This window comes from Mirounga leonina, unplaced genomic scaffold (assembly GCF_011800145.1).
Source record: "Mirounga leonina isolate KUSES-001 unplaced genomic scaffold, KU_Mleo_1.0 Mir_91, whole genome shotgun sequence".
NCBI classification, from domain to species: domain Eukaryota; kingdom Metazoa; phylum Chordata; class Mammalia; order Carnivora; family Phocidae; genus Mirounga; species Mirounga leonina.
In genome coordinates, this window is record NW_023270839.1 from 39,870,477 (window position 1) to 39,893,461 (window position 22,985).

General features: G+C 37.6%; 1 protein-coding gene across 6 annotated transcripts in view; it reads right to left on the reverse strand.

Annotated features, from left to right (window-relative positions):
- The window catches only part of DPP8 (dipeptidyl peptidase 8), a 64,429-nt gene that overhangs the window by 5,708 nt on the left and 35,736 nt on the right, over positions 1 to 22,985 (reverse strand). For 5 of the 6 annotated variants that reach the window (XM_034994449.1, XM_034994451.1, XM_034994453.1 and 2 more), the window contains 11 exons: positions 22,192 to 22,292; positions 21,323 to 21,500; positions 20,316 to 20,475; positions 16,464 to 16,543; positions 13,081 to 13,233; positions 12,204 to 12,339; positions 10,770 to 10,915; positions 5,593 to 5,739; positions 4,185 to 4,337; positions 2,775 to 2,917; positions 1,605 to 1,716 (listed from right to left, as the gene is read on the reverse strand). In XM_034994449.1, coding sequence (XP_034850340.1) covers positions 1,605 to 1,716; positions 2,775 to 2,917; positions 4,185 to 4,337; positions 5,593 to 5,739; positions 10,770 to 10,915; positions 12,204 to 12,339; positions 13,081 to 13,233; positions 16,464 to 16,543; positions 20,316 to 20,475; positions 21,323 to 21,500; positions 22,192 to 22,292 — 1,509 coding nt within the window. Of the gene's footprint in view, positions 1 to 1,604; positions 1,717 to 2,774; positions 2,918 to 4,184; positions 4,338 to 4,955; positions 5,142 to 5,592; positions 5,740 to 10,769; positions 10,916 to 12,203; positions 12,340 to 13,080; positions 13,234 to 16,463; positions 16,544 to 20,315; positions 20,476 to 21,322; positions 21,501 to 22,191; positions 22,293 to 22,985 lie in introns of those variants that run through there. The other variant, XR_004677335.1, reaches the window with a different exon arrangement.

Below are 22,985 nucleotides of genomic sequence, written 5' to 3' on the forward strand. Positions count from 1 at the left end.
GACGAAGTGAAGTGAATGACCCAGGCACTGTGATACAGTGTTAGGCCACTAGTGACCAGACACTATGTCAGAAAGAGGATCATATGTGTCTTCTTTTTTTTTTTTTTTGAGAGAGAGAGAGTGTGCGGTGGGAGGGGCACAGGGAGAGAGAAAATTCTAAGCAGGCCCCACATCCAGCTTGGAGCCCGACATGGGGCTCCATCTCACAATTCTGAGACATGACCTAAGAAGAAACCAAGAGTCCGATGCTTAACAGACTGAGCCATCCAGGCGCCCCAGCGATCATCTGTTTCTGGACCTCGGTTGACTGAGGGTTAACTGAAATCTCAGAAAGCAAAACTGCACATAATGGGAAACTACTGTCTACTTTAGCCAAAACAACACTTCCCAACAGATTGCATGTGGAAGCAGCTATGAGAATCCAGGTGTCTTCCTTAAGTCAAGCATTAAAGGGATTTTACAAAAATGTAAGAAAACAATGCTATTTCTCTATTTTTTTTTTTTGTTTCGGAAAATAGTTTTTCTCCTCCACAAAAATTGTGATTTGTGTTAACACGTAATAGTTTATCACTATTTTTTAAAAAATATTTTAAATTTTTCTTAGTTTTGGGGGTGCCTTGCTGGCTCAGTTGGAAGAGCATGTGGCTCTTGATCTCAGGTCGTGAGTTCGAGTTCCACAATGGGTGTAGAGATTACTTAAATAAATAAACTTTTTTTTTTTTTTTTTTAAGATTTTATTTATTTATTCGAGACAGAGAGAATGAGAGACAGAGAGCATGAGAGGGAGGAGGGTCAGAGGGAGAAGCAGACTCCCTGCCGAGCAGGGAGCCTGATGCGGGACTCGATCCCGGGACTCCAGGATCATGACCTGAGCCGAAGGCAGTCGCTTAACCAACTGAGCCACCCAGGCGCCCCTAAATAAATAAACTTTTAAAAAAACAAAACAAAAATTTTCTTAGTTTTAGTATCTTTTATGGAAATACTGACAGACACAATCCACATAAATGAAAGCTCTTTGGTGTGCATAGGGGTCCTGAGACCAAAATGCTTGAAAACTGCTGCTACAGACAAATAGCTCATAGTTTATCTACGTAAATGTCAACTGAAACATAAAAGAGGAAAAAGTAATATTTTTCATTTCTTATGAGCACATAATCTGTCAAAGAAGTACAAAGGTGGAAGAAACGAATAGGTTATCTTTTAAAACCTTTTTTTGAGTAATGGAGCAATAGAGGTGGTTAACTTGTGGCTTTCTATTCCAATGTCAATATAAAATAAAAATTAAAAGACCATGTAAAGAAAAGCAAAGGGTACTGTACTGAATGGACTCCTGTCATCTTTTCCATGATTACAAACTGAAAGCAGTTACAGATACACAAGTTCTATAATCCAATAGGCCAGTTCTTAGCCCAACTTCAACAAAATCTTAATTTTTACCCAACTAGAGGCACTACTAACTATGCCTATGACTTTAGATCCTTTAAGCAGAGAGTGGCCACTCTCTGAAGTAAGGCTGAAAATTCAGCCTTACTCCATAGGTTATTATATTTCAAAGTAATCAATCACTATCACTACTTACTTCAATCAGAAAATGAAGAACTCACCTGTAAATCATATGGCTTTCCAGCCCTCACTAAAAAACTCAGTAATATACTGGTGTGTGCAAAATGGACATTCTCATCCAAGAATCCATGTAAAAGTAGTAAACGATTTGGTCTAGAGAAATGGAAAGATTACAGGATTAGGCAAAATAGAGTACTTGGGAAAACCACTTAACTCCTCTGATCACAATTAACTATTAGTTAATATTACAGTTATGTAATCTATCCAACTATATATAGTTATATAATATACAATTATATAAAAACAAATATAACTATATAGTAATATAATGTTAATAATAGTTAACTTCCTTATAATGTAATATTAAAATAAGAATTCAATATTTTCTGGTTTTTTATTTTTATTTTTTTTAAACATTTTATTTATTTGAGAGAGAGAGAGAGAGCATAAGCAGAGGGAGTGGGAGAGGGAGCAGACTTCCCGCTGTGCAGGGAGCCCGACTCGGGGCTCAATCCCAGGACTCCAGGACCATGACCTGAGCTGAAGGCAGACGACTAATGACTGAGCCACCCAGGAGCCCCGAGAATTCAACATTTTCAGTAATAAATTTATAATATAGTAACCAGATACTACATATAATGAAAAATTATGTGTTCTATTTCTTATGATGATCTTAGCATCTATCAATAATCATAGCATGTCCCTAGGGAAAGAAAAATCATAAACATTGTCTATAGAATATATTTAAGCAGAAAGAGAATTTTTTCCACCCTGAAACAGTTATATACTTTACTTCTTTCAGTACAGTAATTGCTTCAAATATAACTTGTAAAAAAAAAAAACCAGGTTAGATGAACTGGCCTGTAATTCAGCTTTGAGAAATAGCTATGCCATTTGAGTAGTCTGTATAATATTAGTCTTGGGGTGCCTGGGTGGCTCAGTCGTTGAGTGTCTGTCTTCGGCTCAGGTCATGATCCCGGGGTCCTGGGATTGAGCCCCGCATCGGGCTCCTTGCTCAGCAAGGAGCCTGCTTCTCCCTCTCCCACTCCCCCTGCTTATGTACCCTCTCTCGCTGTCTCTCTGTCAAATAAATAAAATCTTTAAAATATTAGTCTTGGTTTTGCAGTATTTGTAGTTTTCATTGTTATTAAAGACAAATTTTAACACTACAATTTTAAATTTATAATCTGAATTTTAAAGCTTGAACTTACTCAGAGGGAAACTTTTCTGCTTGCATGGCCACAGATCCTAAGTAATAGCCCTGTTCATTCTGGTCAGGGTGGCCCATATAACGTTCTGTGTAACCTGTATCATAGAAGATCCACAGAGTGACTGGGGCCCCAGCAATAGCAACCTACAGAAGACAACAGTAACAGTCAAGTGTGGTCCAAAAAAGAATGGCTAGCAATGAGAATGTGTAACTGCAAATTTATAGGCTAAAATTATCCTTAGGCTTTAGCCCCACAACTGGGGCATACATGGTCTCAGGCAACTCAGAAAATCAAAGTGGAGTGCCAAGGTCAAGAATTTGATACTTTGTGAGTCAGTGAGCTTCATGTTCCACAGGCATGCCAAATATCAAACCCTTAACCTGGGCTAGTTGAAATATACACTGGGGCCCCTTTGTTAAAAGGGGAGACTGAACTAGAACATATGAATGTCTCAGTGTAAACTCATTCCTGCTGCTGGGGGAAAAAAGTGTGACAAGTGTCAGCTTTATATAGGAAAAGCAGTCATTTCTTTTTTCTTTTTTAGCCTCTGCGGGCAGTACAGAATTTTTAACAATGAATGAAATATATTTAAGCACTAAACACTTTCCTCGTTTTAAGGTTCCCACACACAGTTTTATACTTAAATATTCTAATTACTTTCGTGACAGCTGCAAGCCTGGGAAAATTATGGCAGTTTTCAGTTTATTTTGTGGTTATTATAAAGATTATCTGAATATACATGCAAGAACAAAAACCCTATCATTTTCATTCTTAAAATTATTTTTCACTGTAAGAAAAAATCACATTATTGAAATAGTAAAAAAGAAAAACACTTCATAATTGCCATTTTCTTAACAACTTTTGGCATCTTTATTATTTCCTTCTAACATATTTCTCTAGGAAGTTGTTTATAAAATTGTAACCATCATTTATATATTTAATACGGTATTCATTCAATAAAGATTTACTTAAGACCTACTATGTGCCACGCATTGTGCTTGGCTACTGAGGATACAGTGATGTGAAGGGCACGCAAGTCCCTGACATCAGAGCTTGCAGTCCAGCAATTAAATAAGTAATTACAGCCCAATATGCGAATGCGTGCTTTACTAATCATGACTATCTCCCATAATCTTTGGCATGTCTATAAATAGCCAACAACTGGTCATCAAGATAACAAGTGTTTTTTAATATACAGATAGATAGATATGTAAATATATATCTTACATGGCTATCACAAGTTGACAAGATACATCTATTATCTCACATGACTGTTAGATACACAAATCCTAACATTCCATAATATTGCCAACTCTGTAAACCTTCAGAAAATAGGCACTTTCTCATATCCTCAATTTATTGAAACTTCTACCCCTATTGCAAAAAGAAATACAATAGGAAACCACATACCCTGAAGATATCTGACCTCTGCATTAATGCCATCAGGGACAGGTATCCTCCATAGGACCAGCCATGGATGCCCACACGATCTAAGTCAATGAAATCATATTGAGAAGCTAGATATTGGAGTCCTTCCACTTGATCATCAATTTCTATTTGACCCTGTCAAAAAAGGGAGAACATTTCACTGATTCTGCTGAATAGAAGTCTCATCATCAGAGTGTTTTTAAAGCTGATAAATGGTTTTCACTAAAAATACCTGTAGTATTTTTTAATAATTCATTATCAATTGAGATTCTGTTGCCCGAAAAGAATTTTTTTAACTCTATTTAGAGATAGGGGCCTATAGCTTCTGTTGCTAGCCAGTCCTAGAGTTTAGTTACCCCTTAGTCACAAAGTTCTTTCCTACTGAGGCCCAAACTGTTCCTTGCTATATGGGTATTTCCCCTTTCCATTTGTTCTGTTGTCTGCTAAGAGGTCAGCATCTTCCTTGTAACAAGCCTTCCTATACCCAAAGACAAAAAATTAGCCCCCTTAAGTGGTTGACTAATTTTACTTCTTTTTAAAACTTAATGCAGTAAAGCAGAAGGAATCACTCCCGAGGTCTTATTCTCCTATTTCCCCATCATCTACTTCTAGGAACTGAACATATGCTATTTCTTTAAATCCTATTAAGTCCTAATTCCTACCACCACCACCCTGTCTGTATTACTAGGCCTGCCAGTGCACACAATCTCCTTCACTGAGCCAAAAACAAAAATAAAAACAAAAAAAACTTACATGAGAATACAACATAAGGTCAAAGAACTGGCTGTGGGAGAAAATCCCATGTCTTACTCAGCATGTCCAATACACTGGCAAACACAGTAACTGCCTTACTGTGTAAAAGGAACATCGGATTCTCATCATTTCCCAAAGCAGCAGAAAGGACATGGGGCATCTCTAAAAGGTAGCATTTAAAGCTTCCTGTAGAGAGAAAGAGGCTTGTCACAAGGAAGGCACTAACCAGTTGGTTTCTCTCTTCACAGAGGACAGAACAAATCTCAATTATTCCTCTCAGTAGGGCACAGGATGCTGAAAACTATGGTGCTGCTTTCTGGCTAAGCTGGATATACATCATAGGAAGAAAGGGTATTTCTGTGTAAAAGTGGTTCTATCTCAGCTCCCCAAAGTTATATACAGGTAGACAGGCAGATGTGAGCTAGCCTAGTGAATACCAAGTTGCATCTTCCCTCCCACCCCTGAACTATAACACACAGACACACACACACTCTCTTTCTCTCTTACTCTCTCTCTCTGCCCCGCTCTCACTCACTCACAGCCCCTTCCCCCAACTTGCTCTCTCAGATTTCACACCAAACAATGAACCAGAAAATGTAAATGTCTTTAAAAGAAAAATGTTTATATGCTCACACACCATTTTGTATTTAAAGGCGCCTTCAAATTTAAGCCCTCGGTGACAGGATCCCCTGTTGTCTATCACTACAACCACATAACCCAGAGAGGCTAGGGTATTCAAGCGGAAATACTTGACTCCTTTAAACCGGTTATTCACCAACTGCACCTGAGGAAGAAATACAACTTCAGTGAAATGTATTATATGGTAGCATAAAAAAGCAAAAGAGGCAGGATGCTGTGAAAAATAGAAAGCTTGAATTTTTTGTATTATTTTGCTTTTAAAATGAAATTATATTTTCTTGTGGCAAGAACACTTATCACAAGATGTACCCTCTTAACAAAATTTTAAATGTACACTATAGTATCATTAACTATAGGACAGTGTTGTTCAGATCTCTAGAACCTTTCATCGTGCATAACTGAGACTTTGGGCTTGGTGATTAGCAACTCCCTATTTCCCCCTCTCCCTGACTTATTTTTAAATTAACTTAAATTTCTCTTGTTTATGTGGTTTCTTTTTTTTTTTAACTTCACACTCAAGGTTCAGGGCAATTACTGAGCAACTAAAGACTTTAAAACTGTAACCAAGATATTCTTTACATATGAGACAAGAGATTTAACCTACCCCATAGAAAAAGTAACTAAAATCATTACTGCTACTCTGAAGAACTGTATCATTCAAATTACAGAGACAAGAATAAATAAGATCATTTTTCTTCCCTACCCGTCTCTTCTGGGGTTGTCCCTGACCAGCAGCAGAAAAATTTAGTACTTTAATGAAACACTGTGACCAGTCCAGCTTCCTTTTTCTTGTTATACAAATCAGTGCAAAAGGTAGGATAATTCTTAAATCACTTATCATGCTACCATACTTCAAAATGACTGAGGAATTAAATGTGGTTTAGTGCCTCAACAGAAATAAACTAGTGAAAAGAGGACTTCATTTTTTTTAAAGTTTTTTATTTATTTAAGTAATCTCTACATCCAACATCGAGCTTGAACTCACAACCCAGAGATCAAGAGTTACATGCTCTTTGACTGAGCCAGCCAGGTGCCCCCAAAAGAGGATTTTAATTAGTAGAGAGAAATTTAGAGAAGTTCAGGGTTTGGTGGACACTAAGATAGACATTAAACAATGACAAAAAAGGTTCTGTCAAAAATGAAAGAAGAAGAAGTTTTTTGTTTTTTTTTTAGGATTTATTTATTTAGAGAGAGTGAGCATGTGAGCGAGTAGGGGGCTGAGCGGCAGAGGAAGAGGGAGAAGAGAATCCCAAGCAGACTCCCCAGTGAGCAGGGCTCCATCTCACAAGCAGGGCTCAATCTCACAACTGAGATCATGACCTGAGCTGAAACCAAGAGTGGGACACTTAACAGACTGAGCCACCCAAGCCCCCTAAAAATGAAAAGTTTTTTTTGGCTGAAACCAACAGGAAAACCAAATCAGCCACTTAAATAAGAATCGACACCATCTTCACACAGTAAATACATACTGAGCGTTTATTAGGATAGACTGGGGTGTGTGTGCCATGTGTAGAGAATCTTCTCTTTTTGAATTTCTGGATATTCAGTACCTCTGTAACAACTGCAAAACTGGTCTTCCTGTTTCTACTCTTGTCCTCCTACAGTCTATTCACACAATAGCAGAGGGATGATTTTAAAATGTAAATTACATAAGACTTTATAGCTTAGCTCCCTCCAATAGTAAAGAGTTCAGATCTTATTGCCTTTTAAGACCTTATATTATTATCTGGCCATTGGTTTTTTCTCTGACCTCATCTCAAATCCCTACTTGTGTACTATACTATAACTTTATTATCAACTATACCAACTTGATTCTAATCCCCAGGACCTTGACATTTACTGTTCCCTCTGTCTGGAATGCTCTTCCCTCAGGTCTTTAAGGTGGTTCACTCCTTCTCATCTTACGTACCCTCAGACACCTTCCCTGAACTTAACAGAACTCCCATTTTAGTCTCTTTGCAATCCTCTTTCCCAATAATTATTCATAGCATATCCATTATATTAAGTTCCATCATTTATACGTCTAGTCATTTATTATTTTCCTCATTAAGCTCCATGAGGGGGGGACCTTAGTCTGATTTGTTCGCTGTGGTATCCTCACTGCCTAGAATAGTACCTGTTACATACTGGGAACTGAATGACTATTTGCTGAACGAATGAATGAAAAATGGAGATAGGAGAATGATGTTTTCCCTTTCTTTTTAAAAAAATTATTTATTTTTTAAAAGATTTTATTTATTTATTTGACACAGGGAGAGCGAGAGAAGAAACACAAGCAGGGAAAGTGGGAGAGGGAGGAGCAGGCCTCCCACTGATCAGGTAGCCCGATGCAGGGCTCGATCCCAGGACCCTGGGATCATGACCTGAGCCGAAGGCAGATGCTTAACGACTGAGCCACCCAATTTATTTTAATTGCAGTATAGTTAATAGCGTTTTCCCTTTCTCTCTTAGGAGGAGGAGCAAAAAAGGAGGGAGCTGAAAAAAGAAGTACTAGGCATAGAACACAAAAATGAGTATTTAAAGAAAGCTACTTCAGGGTGGCTGGGTGGCACAGTCAGTTGGGTGTCCGACTCTTGGTTTCTGCTCAGGTCCTGGTCTCAGGGTCCTGGGACCAAGCCCCATGTCTGGCTCTGCACTCAGCAGGGAGTCTGTTTGCGGACTCTCTCTCCCTCTGCCCCGCAACCCCCATGTGCTCGCACTCACTCTCTCTCTCAAATAAATAAATAAATCTTTAAAGAAAAAAAGAAAAATCCACTTCACTCTTGTCTGTTGTCACACACGAAAGTGACCTCAACTGCCTGATACGAACATTTCCCCCAAGAGCCAGTGTTTGTGCCCTCACAGCCAGAGGCCTGCTACTTCTGGAGGAAGGTACTTAAACATAATGCCCTTTGGCACTGAGAATTCAGAAGTCTCCTTCAGTATCAGTTCTTCAAAACCTGTGTCCTGCTATCACTTAGCCTGCTTTCTTGTACATTTATATTTATAAAAGTGTCTAGCACATAGGAAACATGACAAGGATTTGTTAGAACATACAGCTGTTATCAATAAAGAGTTTAAAAACCTAAGCCTAGATGACTTTAATCAGAAATATTTGCTTTTCTTGGATTTCACTTTCGTCCAACTATAGCCATTGCTGCAGTTAGTGACGAAGTAATTCACTTCATGTTACAAATTGTAACACTGTTGCCAATCAAGATTCCCACTTTGACCTGAACATACACCAAGAAAGGACACAGTTTGGACTGATAATAAGATTTAATCAGAAAGTTATTTTTATTTATTTATTACTTTTTATTTGAAAGAGAGAGAGAGCAAGCACAAGCAGGGGAAGTGCAGAGGGAGAGGGAGAAGCAGGCTCCCCGCCCAGCAGCAAGCCTGTTGCGGAGCTTGATCCCAGGACCCTGGTATCACGACCTGAGCTAAAGACAGACACTTAACCTACTGAGCCACCCAGGTGCCCCCTGTGGCTTTTTAAACATCATTAGTAATAAGGAGTAATATAAAGGAGTTCTCTAGTCTTAAAGATCTACATAACCAGTTAGTCTTTATAGTGTGTGTGTCACATATCTCATATATCATTTCTTCACTGGAAAGGAGAAATATCCTTCTTACTTAGCCTTATTATCAAAATAATATACCAAAATATGTAAAACTTCTGAGAGTGTCTTGTAATTTCTCTCTTGCATTTCTTTGTATTAATCCTTTATTTTTAAAAGGATTTATTTGAGAGAGAGAGAGCACATGAGCAGAGGGAGAGAAGCAGACTCCCTGCTGAGCAGGGAGCCAGACACAGGGTAGGGCTCAATCTCATAAACCTGAGATCACGACCTGAGCCAAAACCAAGAGTCAGATACTTTAAACCAACTGAGCCACCCAGGCGCCCCAAGACTTTTTTTTAAAGTTTACAAAGATTTGGCTTCAAGTTTTTAACAGAAGGCTAATTTAGCTGTTTATATTTTGTTTATGATTTACGTATAGATGAGTATAATACAAATGTGAATCATGTTTTATTTGTAAAATACACTTAACAATGGCAAAGTGATTTAACTTGATATATGATGGCCATTGCTGAGATTTTATGGCTTATGCAGTTATTTTGCTTTTATTTTATTTTTTGGATGTCTTTTTTTTTTTTTTCCATATTTAAAATAAGCTCTACACCCAAAGTGGGGCTTGAACTCATGACCCTGAGCCGAGATCAAGAGTCACGTGCTCTACTGACTGAGCCAGCTAGGGGTCCCTATTTTTTGGATGTTTTAGCATCTGGATACATTTCCAGATACTGAATAACTGGATATAATTATGAAGGATATTTGCAGAGTCAAGAGCTGCATTATAAAAATGGTATAATTATATTCTAATTTCTTCAAAGGCCCAACAATAAGATAATCAATAAACATTTTTAAAAAGTGCCAATTAACCAATGCCCCTACCCCAATACTTTACTCTGACAGTCAACAGGATTTACTTAATATTCACATGCTAATATTTAATCCAGAAAAAGGAAAATCCAGGTGTAAACTTCTTACAATGCTGAATAGTAGTATAGCAGTTGCCTTAACTAGATGATAAAAGTATTCTAGTCTGCTTGAGAGATATAGACTTAGAATGAAAAGGGGGAATTCATTAGGCTACCAAGGCTTCTGAAAGTATCTATTAAAACTCTTTTTATTTACCAAGACAGTTAACTATTTAATTTCATTTCCCAAACAAGTGTCTGCTCTACATAAAAGACAACATATTTACCTACTGACATGAATATTCATTGCTATGACAGTTTCAGTCCTACTGTAAATTAAGAAACTGACACTGATTTATTAAATTAGCCATGTAACAAAATTCAACTTCTAAATAGGAATGAGAACATAAGCCAGAGTCAAGAACAGCAGAGACCCAACAATGCTCAAATCTTAACTTGAACAACTAACGAGACATTTAAAAAACAAATCACCTAAAAAACACACACACACACACACACACACGTATGTATATAAATATGCCCACCTGAGAGTTGGGTGGGGGGATGGGTGAAATAAGTGATGGGGATTAAGGAGTGCAGTTGTTGTGATGAGCACTGGGTGATGTACAGAATTGCTTAAACTAATATAACACTGTATGTTAACTATACTGGAATTAAAATAAAATTAAATTAAATTAAGTAAATATGCCCACCTGAGGACCACCATATATGAACAGCACAGTGGGGTACTTCTTTCCAGGCTGTAGATCATGAGGTTTGTACAGCATCCCATACAATGTAAATCCAGTAGTACTTTCAAAAGAGAAAATCTCTGGAGGGGTGTAGTCAGGAAGAGGACCTATGAGGAGATAACAAAAAAAGTACATAAAAGGAGTTCTTATGGGAGCTCTGCAATCTGAGAGCAAGGAAAAGAAACCATAAACCCACAACCCCCCACACAAATAAATGACCATCCCCCTTTCAGGTGATAAGCAAGAATCTTTATCTTTAAAAAAGATAATCTAATGAATATATTTAATTATTTCAAAAGTAGGTACACAATATTCTGAATAATCCCTGGAGCCTAGGAGGTATTCAGATGCAGAACTATACAAATACTTTGTGCTTGGTTCAGTGTAACTTAATGATGGTTAAGCACATACCTGATCAGAAACTGGAAGCACAAATTTAACTCAATTTAACTTGCTCACAGCAGGTGCTCAATAAACATTTGTTTCTGATCACTAGAGAATAAGCCTAACCAGGACCCAGAAAAAATGAAAGTCATGATCAGTCTTTGGTTTACCAAAGCTATACAGACTTATCCTAAGTCTGTGTGTACTGGATAATGTTACAATCTAAGCAGAGATCATCACCATATTACAAATTCTACTTGTAGACATTAGAACATACCCTGTGGTTTTGCACTAATTTCTTAACCCCTTAGCAGCTATTCATGAGTGAAAATACTTAACAGGAAAAAGGATTTGGGGAGAAAGTGGATTAAAGATACATAAAATTACTCCATTTTTTTGTTTAAGAAATCAAGCATTTAAAAGATAGATAATTCACAGTGCTCTTCACTCCCATACAGAACAAGTGTTCTACCTTTTATTAAGATGACCACTGTAAGTGCTTTAAAAAGTTAAAGCTATCAGCTGGTTATTCCCTAAAGCTTCAGCTTCCCTGCTCAGTCTTACTAGTTCTGTGTACATTATCCTCATCTGTTTATCTGAGAAATTACCCAAACATGTGAACAAATCATTTCTTAGCTGATACTGTGACTATTTTATGCTTATTTTCAAAAAGGCCCTCCAGGGGCATCTGGCTGGCTCAGTTGGAAGAGCGTGCAACTCTTGAGCTAGGGGTCATGAGTTTAAGCCCCACATTGGGTGTAAAGACTGCTTAAGTAAAAAATTAAATTAAATTTAAAAACTTCAAAAAGGCCTTCCAGACCTGCTCCTGCCTGGAATGGGAGGTAACCCATCTTATCTGGTGGTTGATAGAATAGGAAGGGTGGGATTAATCAGGAACTCAGCAGCTCAGGGACAAGTGGTGGTGAGAGATGAGAAATGTGGATCTATGAAACAGATTTAGTGCACTTATGTACTAATCCTACTTAAAATCAGGTTCAGGGAAACGAGTACCTGCTGAATCCAAAATGGTGGCCCAAAATTCCTTTGTTTTGCAAGTTGGGTCATCTTCAGGACTTGAAAGCTTGTAAAGGGACACACAGTGTGGATTCTTCTGGTTACTGTACTTACTTATAAAGAAGTCACAATGCTAGAGAAAGGAGAAACAATTACTTTTTCCCTGTGGAAAAGTAAAAAAGGTGCTCCATCTGCGCTGGTGCTAGAGCAGAAGTATGGTTGAGAGTCTGACCACTGACGTCCATATACAAGGCTGAAGTTAAGAGTAGACTTCTTAGGGCGCCTGCGCGGCTCAGTCGGTTAAGCGTCTGCTTTCGGCTCAGGTCATGGTCCCAGGGTCCTGGGATGGAGCCCCGCGTAGGTCTCCCTGCTCGGCGGGGAATCTGCTTCTCCCTCTGCCTCTGACCCTCCCCCCTGCTCATGCATGAGCGCTCTCTCAAATAAATAAATAAAATCTTTAAAAAAAAAAAGAGTAGACTTTTTAGGGGAGCCTGAGTGGCTCAGTTGGTTAAGCGTCTGCCTTTGGCTCAGGTCATGATCTCAGGGTCCTGGGATCGAGTCCTTCATTGAGTCCTGAATCAAAGCCCCACATCACGCCCCGTATCGCATTGGGCTTCCTGCTCAGCCAAGAGCCTGCTTCTCACTCTCTCTCTGCCCACTACCCCCGCTTGTGTGTACTCTTTGGTTCTCTCTCTCAAATAAATAGATAAAATCTTAAAAAAAAAAAAAAAAAAGAGTAGACTTTTTAAAGTTTTTTCTCAGAGAATCAGACTTCAGCAGGCCAATTTCACTGATTTTCACATTACTCTAAAGGAGTATTACAGCAGAAGGTCTTTTGTATGATAGGAAACTCTTTTCCAACAGGGACTAATACCTGGCTGATGCAGCAAGAGTGGGAATAGCCACGGTCGGTCAGCCTTGTCACCTCTCCAGGGTTTACGTAACTGACCACGTATAGGTGATGTTCCAAAGGAGAGTCCTTGGTGCCTTCAAAATATACCAGCTTCCTGACTTCATCAACCTGGATCTGTCAAAAAAACAACAATAGAAAAATCAGTGCTAGCAGGACCTTGGCCAGGCTAGTAATTCAACAACCAATTCCCAATTTTAATTAGAATCATTTGAGTCACCCTTCAACTTGTGCCTCTTAAAACATTTTGCCACCAATGTTAATAAACCTGAGTTGGTTTTGCTTATGACTTTTACCTAAGAATAGATCTTGTCCACAAGGAAAAAGGACACTTGAATTGCATGCTATTATTAGTTTCCTATATGACTGAAACGTGGGTTTTTCTTAAAATGCAAGAATTATTTCATTATAACGACAACATTTTACAGGGAAAAAACATACCTATATTGCAGCTGAGGTCAACCATTCACGCACACTTAAAAGAGCCTAATTTTAGAATCCAGTGTATTTCTCAGTGCAGTATTATCTTAGGCAGTACTTTTTTGGTCTTTTGTACAAACTTGCAAATGTATTTTATCTACTGGGTTGGGAAATAACTGAACTCAATTACAGTTTCAATACTGGTATAGTTTATAAATAAGTATGGGTAAGATCTTTTTTTTTTTTTTTTTAAAGATTTTATTTATTTATTTATTAGAGAGCAAGCGAGCGAGAAACAGCATGAGAGAGGAGAGGGTCAGAGGGAGAAGCAGGCTCCCTGCTGAGCCGGGAGCCCGATGTGGGACTCGATCCCAGGACCCCGGGATCATGACCCGAGCCGAAGGCAGTCGCTCAACCAACTGAGCCACCCAGGTGCCCATGGGTAAGATCTTTTAAGTCTTCATTCAGAACTCAAAAAACTGTAAGTAAACTCACAGCTGAATTAATTTAATATTCTTCACAAATTACAGTAGGAGTCTAAATAAATGGCTTTTATTGTCCCTTTAAAAAAATCTTCTACCAGGGCGCCTGGGTGGCTCAGTTGGTTAAGCGACTGCCTTGGGCTCAGGTCATGATCCTGGAGTCCTGGGATCGAGGCCCGCATCGGGCTCCCTGCTCGGCAGGGAGTCTGCTTCTCCCTCTGATCCTCCCTCCTCTCATGCTCTCTATCTCATTCTCTCTCTCAAATAAATAAATAAAATCTTTAAAAAAAAAAAAATCTTCTACCAGGCTATTCAGTGTTTAATGAAATTCAAATTTTTTTGCCCAGCAAAGAAAACACAGATACATTTCCAAAAGCAAGTATTTTTAAATGCCACATTTTCTCCAGGACACTGTTTCTTCATTATTAAATATTTTTTAGCATACACAGGTACATAAATAAACACGGTTGAGATTAAGTAGGCCCACATGACATATACAGAAAGGATACAAGTGAGAGGAAATGCCAGAACAAACATTCATGAAGTTTCACAGGTATGTGTTAATCTGCGCAAAAGGTTAGGATAGGTTCTGCTCTTGACCTAGCAGCTGGGAGTAAGGCCTTTCAAAACTGAAGAAATAACTGGTTAATTTCTCACCCCTGATTTAAAGGTTCTTTTCTTTGTTTCGTGTAACTACTTTATTAAACAGAAGTATCAGAATCACCTTGAGGGGTTTGTTAAACAGATTGCTGGGTTCTGCCACCAGAATTTCTGATTCAGAAGGTCTGGGGTGGGCCCAATAATTTACATTTCTAAAATGTTCCCAGGTGACGCTTAGGCTATACAGCTGGTCCAAGGACTATACTTTGAGAACCACTCCCCAATAGTGAGGAGCACATGGGCTTAAAAGTCTCAAAGCTCAGGGCACCCGGGTGGCTCAGTCATTAAGAGTCTGCCTTCAGCTCTGGTCATGATTCCAGTCCTGGGATTGAGCCCTGCATCGGCTCCCTGCTCGGCGGGCAGCCTGCTTCTCCCTCTCCCACTCCCCCTGCTTGTGTTCTCTCTCTCGCTGTGTCTCTGTCAAATAAATAAATTAAAAATCTTAAAAAAAAAAAAAGTCTCAAAGCTTTACCCAATTATTGCCATTAAAAATCTTTGGGTGGGAACAAGGTCACTGACAAAAGCAGAGAAGGAAAAGGTAACTTTAAAAAGATAAGGCCAGGATAGAGGGATATGAAAGAGTAAGAAAGAGAGGCACAAACACATTACATAAGTAAGCATGACATAAAGAAAGAAGAAAATTGATGCACATAACTGCAAGTAACAGACATTTAGGTTGCTGAAATAAGATTCAGATCTGCGTAAATACAATTCTGTGGGTTCCATCAGTATTATCCAACCATTACACAAGCAGGAACTTTATAATAGTGTAATTTTTTGTTATCAGAACTTGGAATTGCACAGTAAGATTCTTCTCAAATGACAATAACATCCAAGGTCCCTAAACAGAAAAAATATACTTGGATATATATAACCAGAAGGCCACGTGAGACGCTCAGTGGAAATTAGACTAACGGTTACCTACGATATTCTAAAGTTTTTACCAACAAAACCAAACCTGACACCGGGATCTTCACTTTCTCTCCTTAACCACCTTGGGGACTGTAAGTGACTTCTATAGCAGCCAGTACACCTAATCCTTTAATAAATCTCCACATCAATTTAAGGAAATCAAAGGCCTTCCCTAAATCCTGGTAGCATACATCAACTTAACTGAATGTATCACACACATAAAAGATGGGGTTCTTAGAGCTCTCAGGAAACTGACCACCTAACTGAAAGTTCAAAGAAACACAAGATACTATGAAAGGCAAAAGAAAAAAAAAATTCAAATTCACTGAATTGTTACAGAAGGCCACATGCTAAGAGGAAAGAGGGTGGATTTTCCTCCTTTTCCATATCAACCTACACTCTGTATATATGTCCACCACTCTTTGAAGGTGGTGGATAAAACTTTAAATTTGTGAGATAAGATAAACAGGTAAGTGAAAGAGAATCACTATCTCAGAAGTAGTAAATGCAAGTTCAAATGCAGAAATGACATGAGCAGTCTATAAGAGATATAAAAATAATTTTCAAACAATATCCCAACTCACAACTTTTGCAGACTCAGAAAATATGGACCAGCCTTTTTCTTATTAAGCAGCAACACTATACTTGAAAATGATGAACTTAAGTAACCAGAACACATCTAATACCAGGACTATAAAACGGGTGATTTATAATTTAAACTAAGATTCTTCCTTTCTAAAACTTGAGTTCTTGTAGGCCCTAACTTAATACTGTCAAAACACTGGGGTCATATAAAGTTGTACTACAGTTTTTTTGTACTGCATAAACACAGCAAATGTTGACCAAACATATCAGTAGAATAAAAGAGCATACATTAGATCCATGCCGGCCAAGAACTTCCCATTCACCACTGGTAATTGCTATTTCTTCCTTGACAGGACACTTGAAATCACCTAAAGATAAACATAGTTATCATTCAGCACTCCGTATCAGACTATAAGCAAATGAAACAACGAAGAACATTACTCTAAACCTCTTTTTTCCAAAAGCACATTAAATAATTTAAGTTATATCTGGGGTAATGAAAATGTTTTGAAACTAGGCATGGGTGCTGACTGCACAACACTGTGAATGTACTAAATGCCACTGTTTATCTTATTTTTCTTAATGTTTAACTTAAATTTTTTTTTAAAAAAGTAATCTCTACACCTAATGTGAGGCTTGAACTCAAGACCCTGAGATCAAGAATCATATGCTCCACCAACTAAGCCAGCCAGGTGCCCTGCCACTATTCATTTTAAAATGTTTGTTCAAGGGGCGCCTGGATGGCTCAGTTGGTTAAGCGTCCAACTCTTGATTTCAGCTCAGGTCATGATCTCAGGGTTGTGAGATTGAGCCCTGAGACAGACTCTCCTCAGTGGGGAGTCTGCTTGAGATTCTCTCTCTCCATCTCCCTCTGTCCCTCCCCACCCATAAATAAATAAATCTTTAAAAAAAAATAAAATGTTTAAAATGTTCATTTTAAAGTGGTTAATTTAATGTTATGTGAATTTCACCTTACTTTTAAAAAAGTCTATAGTTAAAAAAATTCCAAGTTATGAGTCTTCACAATACAATGGAATAATGGTGGAAGGATCCATGTAAAATCAAGTAAAAACAGCAAAATAGATTCTGATGGCAAAGCCAGAAAAAAACTCAAAAGCAACTGTATTCCTAAGACCTAGAAGTCTAATGGGTTGACAAGGCATTTCCTCTAGAAATGCAACAAACTACTTAGAAAGCCACAAAAGAAGAATTTTTATACAATTGTTCTTCATCTGCCAAAAAATAAACTGGGTATTACCACAGTAAATGCCAACATGCCCCATTTGTCTTTATGAGATTCTGTCTGGGTAAAGAAAACTCTCGGTGGCCAGTGGCCGAAGGAGGAGGTTAAAAAATGGAAACCATTTCTCTTTGCCTAGTAGCACTGTGGGAAGAGACAGCTGGGGACGGATTATACGATGGTACAGGGTCTTAACTAGGGTCCCTGTAAGGTTAAAAAAGTTGATTTATTTTTTCTTAAGACACAAAAATTCAACTTAGTACTTTAAATTTTGTGTCCAGGAAATAAATACTATTTAATATATATATAACAAGTACTAATTGTTTCACATTATAGCCACTTGAGGAAGAAGAGGGAGGAGGAAGATAAAGTAGATACCACGGAAAAAGGAAAATTTGGAGAAAGAAAGTCTAAGAAGAAAGGAGGGGGAGGGAAAGAAGAGGTAGATAAACTGAGGGGTCCAGAAAGAGACACTGAGAGGGAACAAAGAGGCTAGGCTTCAGGGATGAATGTTAACTGCCTACACTCTTCAACAGGAGTTTATAATTTTAAGTTACCAACATTTTATTACTGTTCCCCAAATACTGTTTTAGTTAATTAATTATTATTCACAGCTCTTTGACCATTCTTCATCACTAAAATTTCTGGAGGGTGCCTAGGTGGCTCAGTTGGTTAAGTGTCTGCTCAGGTCATGATGCCAGGGTCCTGGGATTGAGTCCTGCACTGGGTTCCCTGCTCAGTGTGGAGCCTGCTTCTCCCTCTCCCCCAACCCCTTCCCACAGCCCGTGTAGTAAAATTTCTGGAATTTCGTAAGTGGATTTAATTTATGAACAATAGAGGAGCTGGTGAGGGCAATTTCACACTAAGGCTCTCAAGGAAGAAATTCATCATCTTGGATATACAAGATGCAGTCTGCCTTAAAAAAATTAGGCTCAGTAAAGGAACAGAGTCATAGGCAGTATTTATTTTGTTAGTCCTAAGATGTAGCGCATGTTTCCCAAATAAGAACGATATTTAAAAGGCCTTGTTGAGAAAAACATGCAACCCACTTGAAAAGTTGGCAAAGGATTCAGACAAACACTTCTCCAAAGAAGATATACAAATGGATAATAACACATGAAAAGATGTACAATGTTACTAGTCATTAGGGAAATGCAAATCAAAGGCACAATGGCATACCACTTCATACCACTTCACTAGGATGGCTATACCCAAACAAACATACAAATAAACAAACCACATGGAAAATAACAAGTGTTGACAAGGATGTTGATGAACTGGAGCCCTTGCGCACTGCTAATGGGAATATAAAATGGTGCAGCTGCCACAGAAAAGAGTATGGTGGTTCCTCAAAATATTAAAAATAGAATTGCCGTATGATCCAGTAATTTCACTTCTGGGTATACACCCAGAAGAACTGAAAGCAGGGTCTCAAAACAGGTATCTGTATACCCATGTTCATAGCAGTACTGGTCACAACAGCCAAAACATGGAAGGAACCCAAGTGTCTGTAGACAGAGGAATAGAAGACACAATGTGGTCTATACACACAGTTGAATTTATTCAGCCTTAAAAATGAAAGACATTCTCACATATGCTATGACGTGGATAAAACTTGAGGACATTATGCAAAGTGAAGTAAGTTAGACATAAAAGGGCAAATACTGTATAATTCCACTTATATGAAGTATCTAGAGTAGTCAAAATCAGAGAGACAGAAAGTAGTTGTCAGCGGTTGAGGGGAGGGAGCAATAAGCTAAACTGGGTATTATTTACTGCATAGCTTCAGTTTTGGAAGATGAAAAAAGTTCTGGAGGTAGATGGTAGTTAATGGTTGCATAACAATAGAAACATACTTAATACAACTAAACAGTACACTGAAATAGTTAAAATGGTAGATTTTGTGTATATTTTGCCACAACTTAAAAAATGGCTGTTGAGTCTATGTCACAAATGGCATTTAAGCATATAACATTATCATAAAGTGCCTACCACTCTAAAACAAACTCTATATTATTAAAGCAGAAAACTATAACTCAAATAAAAAAACAAAAACAAAAACAGGAGAACTACTGGATATACCATTTCACTTTTTCCAGGCTTACATGTCCATTCTGTATTACATTTCCCAGAAGGAAAACCATCACTTTTTAGAGAGAAATTAATTCCAGCTGACACAATATTTAATTTCACTTTGGACAGCATAATTATATCAATCTGAAGAGCTATAACCATATTAACTTCAGTGTAGATGCAGACAGTATTAAACCAAAAAAAAATAGGAGGGGCGCCTGGGTGGCTCAGTCAGTTATGTAGCCAACTCTTGATTTCTGCTCAGGTCATGATCTCAGGGTCCTGAGATGGAGCCCCATGTTGGGCTCCCTGCTCAGCAGGGAGTCTGCTTCTCCCTCTCCCTCTGCTCCTCCCCCTGACTCGTGCTCTCTCCCTCACACTGGTGATTTCTCTCATAAATACATGATCTTAAAAAAAAAAAAACATAGTATGTAAAAAAACAAAACAAAACTAGGATGTAAAAATATCTAATAACCAAATAACATTTTAAAAACAGCTTTTTAAATCTAAATATGACTTGGGCTCACTTTAAACAAATTAAAAATTATAGTCAAGGCAAAAGTAGAAAGCAAAAACAAGTAATTCCATTCCCAGAGATTACTCACTATTAATAGTTTCTTACATATCCATCAAGAACTTTGTCCTGTGATTTCACATATGTATTTATATTTTAGCTTAACTTACATATTAAGCTTAATGAAGCAAGTACTGATGCTTTAAAGTATATAAAGTATACAAAAGTGACATTATATTACCTTGCCCCTCCCACTTTCTGCCCCCAACATATATATATATATATATTTTCTAAATAAAAAAGGATTTCTTACTTGGGGCAGGCAGCCCACCACTGGATCGTTTATATTTGCTCTCCTTTAAAATGGATGTGATTTTGTATAAATGACGGAAACCTGTTTTGCATTCAGAGGCAAAAATAAATTCAATTTCATCTTCATGACTTTGGGGAAAAACATGAAAGATGTCATGGATCTGTAAAATGAATAGCTTAATTTACTATACACATTAATGAAAATACTACATAAACAATTCAATTAAGTTAGAGAAAGAAGAATTACTTGATAAATACATTCCGAAATATAAATAACTGTCAGTGCTAGGGGGTACTGTGTATTTACAATATAGATTTTGTCTGGTCCTTTCAGATTTATCTCACTTTAGTCATAGACTTCATCCATTGAGAAATAAATGTTCCCTATGGTGAAAAAAGAAAAATACGACCAAAAGCTTTTTCTTACTCATCTCTATAATCCTTTGAAACATGGCATGAGGTTTAATGATACAAATCTTATTACAGAATCTTACTACTTATTCTTATCCAAAATCTTACTACTTTTCTTTTCTAAAGAGAAATATTGTAACAGTTGAAGGGTGAATCATATAAAGCCTGTACTCAGCCAGGGAGTGATCTGGCTTTATTTATTTTGTATCTTGTTTAAGTTTTGTCCACTAAATTGGAAAATGAAAAACTCAATCCCAACTGGTAAATTTTGGTATAGTTTGCCAACTTAAAAGAGAAAGTCTCTTCTAGACTTCTACTGAGGTCCTCCTAAGAGGCACTGATGAGGCTGTTTTTCAATACATGATGTGTCCAGGAACAAGGGCAAATTTGCAACCAAGGAGATAACATTATCTCTTTGTCATGTCAATGACATCTACTTTCTATCTACAAACATTCCAATTTGAAATGTTCAAACTAAGCAAATAACGTTCCTGGTTACTCTGAATTTAAAAATTCGTTTGGATAGTTTTCTATAAAACTTCACTTGCTTTAGCATTCTGAGAAAATATATAACCAAGTACAGGAAAGCATACATACATTTATCCAGATGTCTGTTGTTTCTTCATAGATAATTAATGGTGTCACGGAGTCAGGCACCAACTCGATGAGTCTCTGTCTTTCCATGGCATCATCTTCTACTGGGATAAATAATTCAGGTGAGATCAACACTATCTGTAGGCGAGTTTGGGAGCGATCTAGTAGAATGGACCAAGCACTATTTAAACAAACAAACAAAAAAAGCACCAAAAATAAAGCCATCTCTCAGAAAATGAATATTCCCCTACTCTCTCCTCTAGTACCCATCTGTTATTTCTGTAATCACAATTAAAGAATTGCTTTAGTAGATGTTAAATTATCACTTATAAATGGCTAATTAAAAGTATTAGCTTATTCTATACTTATTTTTTAAAGTTAGGCTTGAGTAGAGTTTTTTTTAAAAGTGGTTTTCTTTAAACTCCTAAAACCACAAATGACCTATGAAATTGTTTTTTCCCCTTAGTGTCAACAATTGGCGGCCTTGTGAAACTCCTGTTGTCTACCTTAGGAACTATATGTAATCACCTTCACAAAACTCTACGAAAAGTTTTGCTTAAATTATATAATAAAAAAATATAGACATTCTTATACGTGAGCCCTAAAGTCATACAATTTAACCACAAATAAACACTGAAACCATGACTGGCCATGTAACAGACAGAATGAAAATGCAATATGCCCCTATACTTACAGGATTACGAATCCACAAGCCCACTTAGCTCAGGAAAAGTTCTCTGTGCAGAAATAACTACTCTGCAAATTTGCATGTGAAGGCATCTCCAACTGAAGGGCAAGCCTAGTAACATAAACATTTCTAAAGTTCTGGATTCTAAATTACATATAAAGAAGTGACAATTTAACATACGCACTATTTTCCCTCTGGAGTCCATCCAGCTCTGGCAATATATTCAACTCCTTCAAACAGAATCTCAAAAGGTTGAATTAGTTCCTTATCTATGACATCGATAATCTATTAAAAAGGAAAAAAAAGGAATCGAGTTACAGAAGATTTAGATCAGTAACTAGTTTACTAGTCAACCTAAATCATCATCTTTAACAGCATGACATTTTTTCAGACTTAGGTATTTAAAAAGGCATGAGAGATACAGCAAAACCAGAAGTAAGTTATGGGTTACCTACACTGGTGTGCTCTTCATGCCTAAAAAAGTTCTAAGCACAAGAATTAGCACAGTCTAAAAGTCTTTTACCATGAGTTTATATATACTAACAGAGCCCTTGCTAATAACTGGTAAAAACAGGTTTTAATCACTTTATTTAGACTCTAGTTATCAAAGAAAAATAATAATCCCTAGTTCCCTATATTTTAGCCGAAAATATGATTTGTGTAATATATTAGTGAAATGGCCCTAAGTAAACAACTTTTTTCCTTTAAAAATCTAGCCAACACAGTTTGTCTGTTTACTTATTTTTAAAGATTTTGGGCGCCTGGGTGGCTCAGTTGGTTAAGCGACTGCCTTCGGCTCAGGTCATGATCCTGGAGTCCCGGGATCGAGTCCCACATTGGGCTCCCTGCTCAGCGGGGGTCTGCTTCTGCCTCTGACCCTCTTCCCTCTCGTGCTCTCTCTCATTCTCTCTCTCTCAAATAAATAATTAAAATCTTAAAAAAAAAAAAAGATTTTATTTATTTGAGAGAGAGCATGAG